Genomic DNA, 2,473 nt, shown 5'->3' on the forward strand with positions numbered 1-2,473 from the left:
CGCTAGAAGGAGGGCCCTGAATGTCGAGGGATCCCCTAACCGACCCCGACGAAGCCCCTGCCGAGGGACTATTCTTAGCAGGGGCGCCGGCGCCGACCGAGCACCCCTCGCGCAACGAGCCGAGGGCGGACGATCCCGCATGACCTCAGAACGCTATTGGCATTTGTTCAACGACCCGGGCCTACTTCCCCCCGAGGGCGCCCCGAGTGTCCCCTCACTCGTGTCATCTGAAGCCTTTCAGGACCTCGCCCTTCAAGTCCGGGCCTTGGCAGGAATGGTGCAGACGGTAATCCCGCTCGTTTCCCATGCGACAAACCCATCGGTGGCCCAGCTTGTGCGTCAGTTGGACCCGCCTACACCAGCTCACGCGACTGCCTCGGCCCCCCCCGGTTCATCCTTGGCTCGGGTGTTTCCACCGGGAAATCGGGCAGGGGAAAACCCTCTCGGTCGACCCGAGCAGGAGCCGATGTCGGCTGAATCAACGGGCTCTATCCGGGCCCAGCTGCACTTTCTCAGTCAATGACTTGAAGATGTACGGAGAGAGGTCCGGACCTCAAAGGGGGACCCTAGGGACGAGGCGCGCCGGGGGTCACCATTCGTGGTCGAAATACGGGATCACCCGGTGCCCGCGAACTTTCGACTCCCCTCCCTGGACGCCTAGGACGACACCACCGACCCTGCCGACCACGTGGCCGCCATTCGGGCTCAGATTGCGTTATACGGAACATCTGACGCTCTGATGTGCAGGGCGTTTCCTACGACCCTGAGAGGCTCGGCCCGCACTTGGTACAGTAGTTTGAAGACCGGGGGAATCACCTCCTTCGACCAACTCACCGAGGAGTTCGAGCTCAACTTCTTGGCTTTGGCTCGACCAAAGCCATCCATCGCCCTGCTCCTCGGGCTGAACCAAAAAGAGGACGAACCTCTCTCTCGTTTTGTGAACCGATTCGCCACTGAAATCCGAGGCTTATCAGGTGCTCACCCCTCTTTATTGATGCAGGCATTTATGGTAGGTCTCGGTCCCTCTAGGTTCTTTTGGTCCCTCGTGGAACGACCTCCCTTCGCTGTCTCGGAAATGCTCCAGCGAGCCAATCACTATGTCGCGGGAAAAGCCTGGATGACCGGGAGACGCGAGGAGAATAAAAGGCCCCGGACGGAACCACCGATTGGGCAGCTAGCTGGTCTGCTGAAACGTAGACCGGACCGATCCAACCCGACCGTACGGAGGTCGCCCTCCCTTGCTTTGGGAACATCCCGAACTCAGATATTCCTCTAAATACAGGGGAAGGGGCTGCTACAAACCCCCCCCCCCCGATGAGGAACCCCCGGCAACTCATGGACAAAACGAGATATTGCCGCTTCCATCGACAGAATGGGCATGATACGGAAGAGTGTCGCGAGCTGAAGCGACAGATCGAGGAGCTAATTCAAAGGGGGCATCTTGGCCACTACATACGGCAAAATAAAGAGCTTTCATCGCGACCCGAGGGCCTCGTCAAAAGGCAGATTGATGTGATCATGGGCGGCCCTGCGTCCAGGGGAAACAGTATGACTGGGCGGAAAGCATACGCCCGCGCCCCAACACCCGAAGACCCCGGACGCGGGCCCGCGCCCAAGGTCACGTTTCCAGCTGAGAGAGCCGAACCTCCCGAACATGATGATGCGCTAGTGGTGGACGCTAGAATCGCCAACGCACGAGTAAAAAGGATCATGGTCGACACCGGGAGTTCGGTCGACATCCTTTATTTGGACGCATTCCAGAAGCTCGGGCTTTCCCGCGACGCCCTGGTGCCTATGAGCTCGGCGCTCACCGGATTCACCGACGAATAAATTTCGCCATTAGGCATGACCGTCCTGCCCTTAACCCTCGATGAAGCACCGAGGACGAAGACGGTGATGACAACCTTCTTGGTGGTCGACCTCCCTACCACGTACAATGCAATCCTAGGACGCCCCACCCTCAACAAGTTCAGAGCAGTCATCTCTACCTACCACCGGACTGTGAAGTTCCCGACCCGCGCGGGGGTCGAAGAGGCCAAGGGAAACCCCCACGAGTCAAGGCGATGCTACTTGACCGCGATCTCCCTGCACAGGAGGAGGAGGGCCGAGCTCCTGCTTGAAGACCCTTGGGAAATAAAAAAGTTATCCTCACACCCCGAGCCAACGGGACCTACCGTTGATGTGCCCTTGTAGGACGGGCGTCCGGATGAACTGTCAAGGTCGGGTCGGAACTTCCTGAGCATGATCGTGCCTAGCTCATCAACCTCCTCCAAAAGAACGTCAATGTCTTCGCCTGGTCTCCCACTTACATGGCAGGTGTGGACTGTTAGGATCGGAGTGGCAACTAAGAGGGGGGGAGGGGGGGGGGGGGGGGTGGTGAATTAGTGCAGCGGATTAAAACGTCGGTTTTGACAAATCTTTCATACGATAAAAATCGAACTCAGAAGTGCTTAACTTGAAAGCATATTCGCAA

At 58.3% G+C, this 2,473-nt stretch overlaps 1 protein-coding gene across 1 annotated transcript; it reads left to right on the plus strand.

Moving 5' to 3' along the window:
* Positions 1-1,314: 1,314 nt before the first annotated feature.
* On the plus strand, positions 1,315-1,830 carry LOC135649044 (uncharacterized). Its single transcript, XM_065167140.1, has one exon. It carries the CDS (start codon positions 1,315-1,317, stop codon positions 1,828-1,830), a length of 516 nt encoding a protein of 171 aa, XP_065023212.1.
* Positions 1,831-2,473: the final 643 nt, after the last annotated feature.

Source organism: Musa acuminata, chromosome BXJ3-9 (assembly GCF_036884655.1).
Source record: "Musa acuminata AAA Group cultivar baxijiao chromosome BXJ3-9, Cavendish_Baxijiao_AAA, whole genome shotgun sequence".
Classification (NCBI taxonomy): Eukaryota; Viridiplantae; Streptophyta; class Magnoliopsida; order Zingiberales; family Musaceae; genus Musa; species Musa acuminata.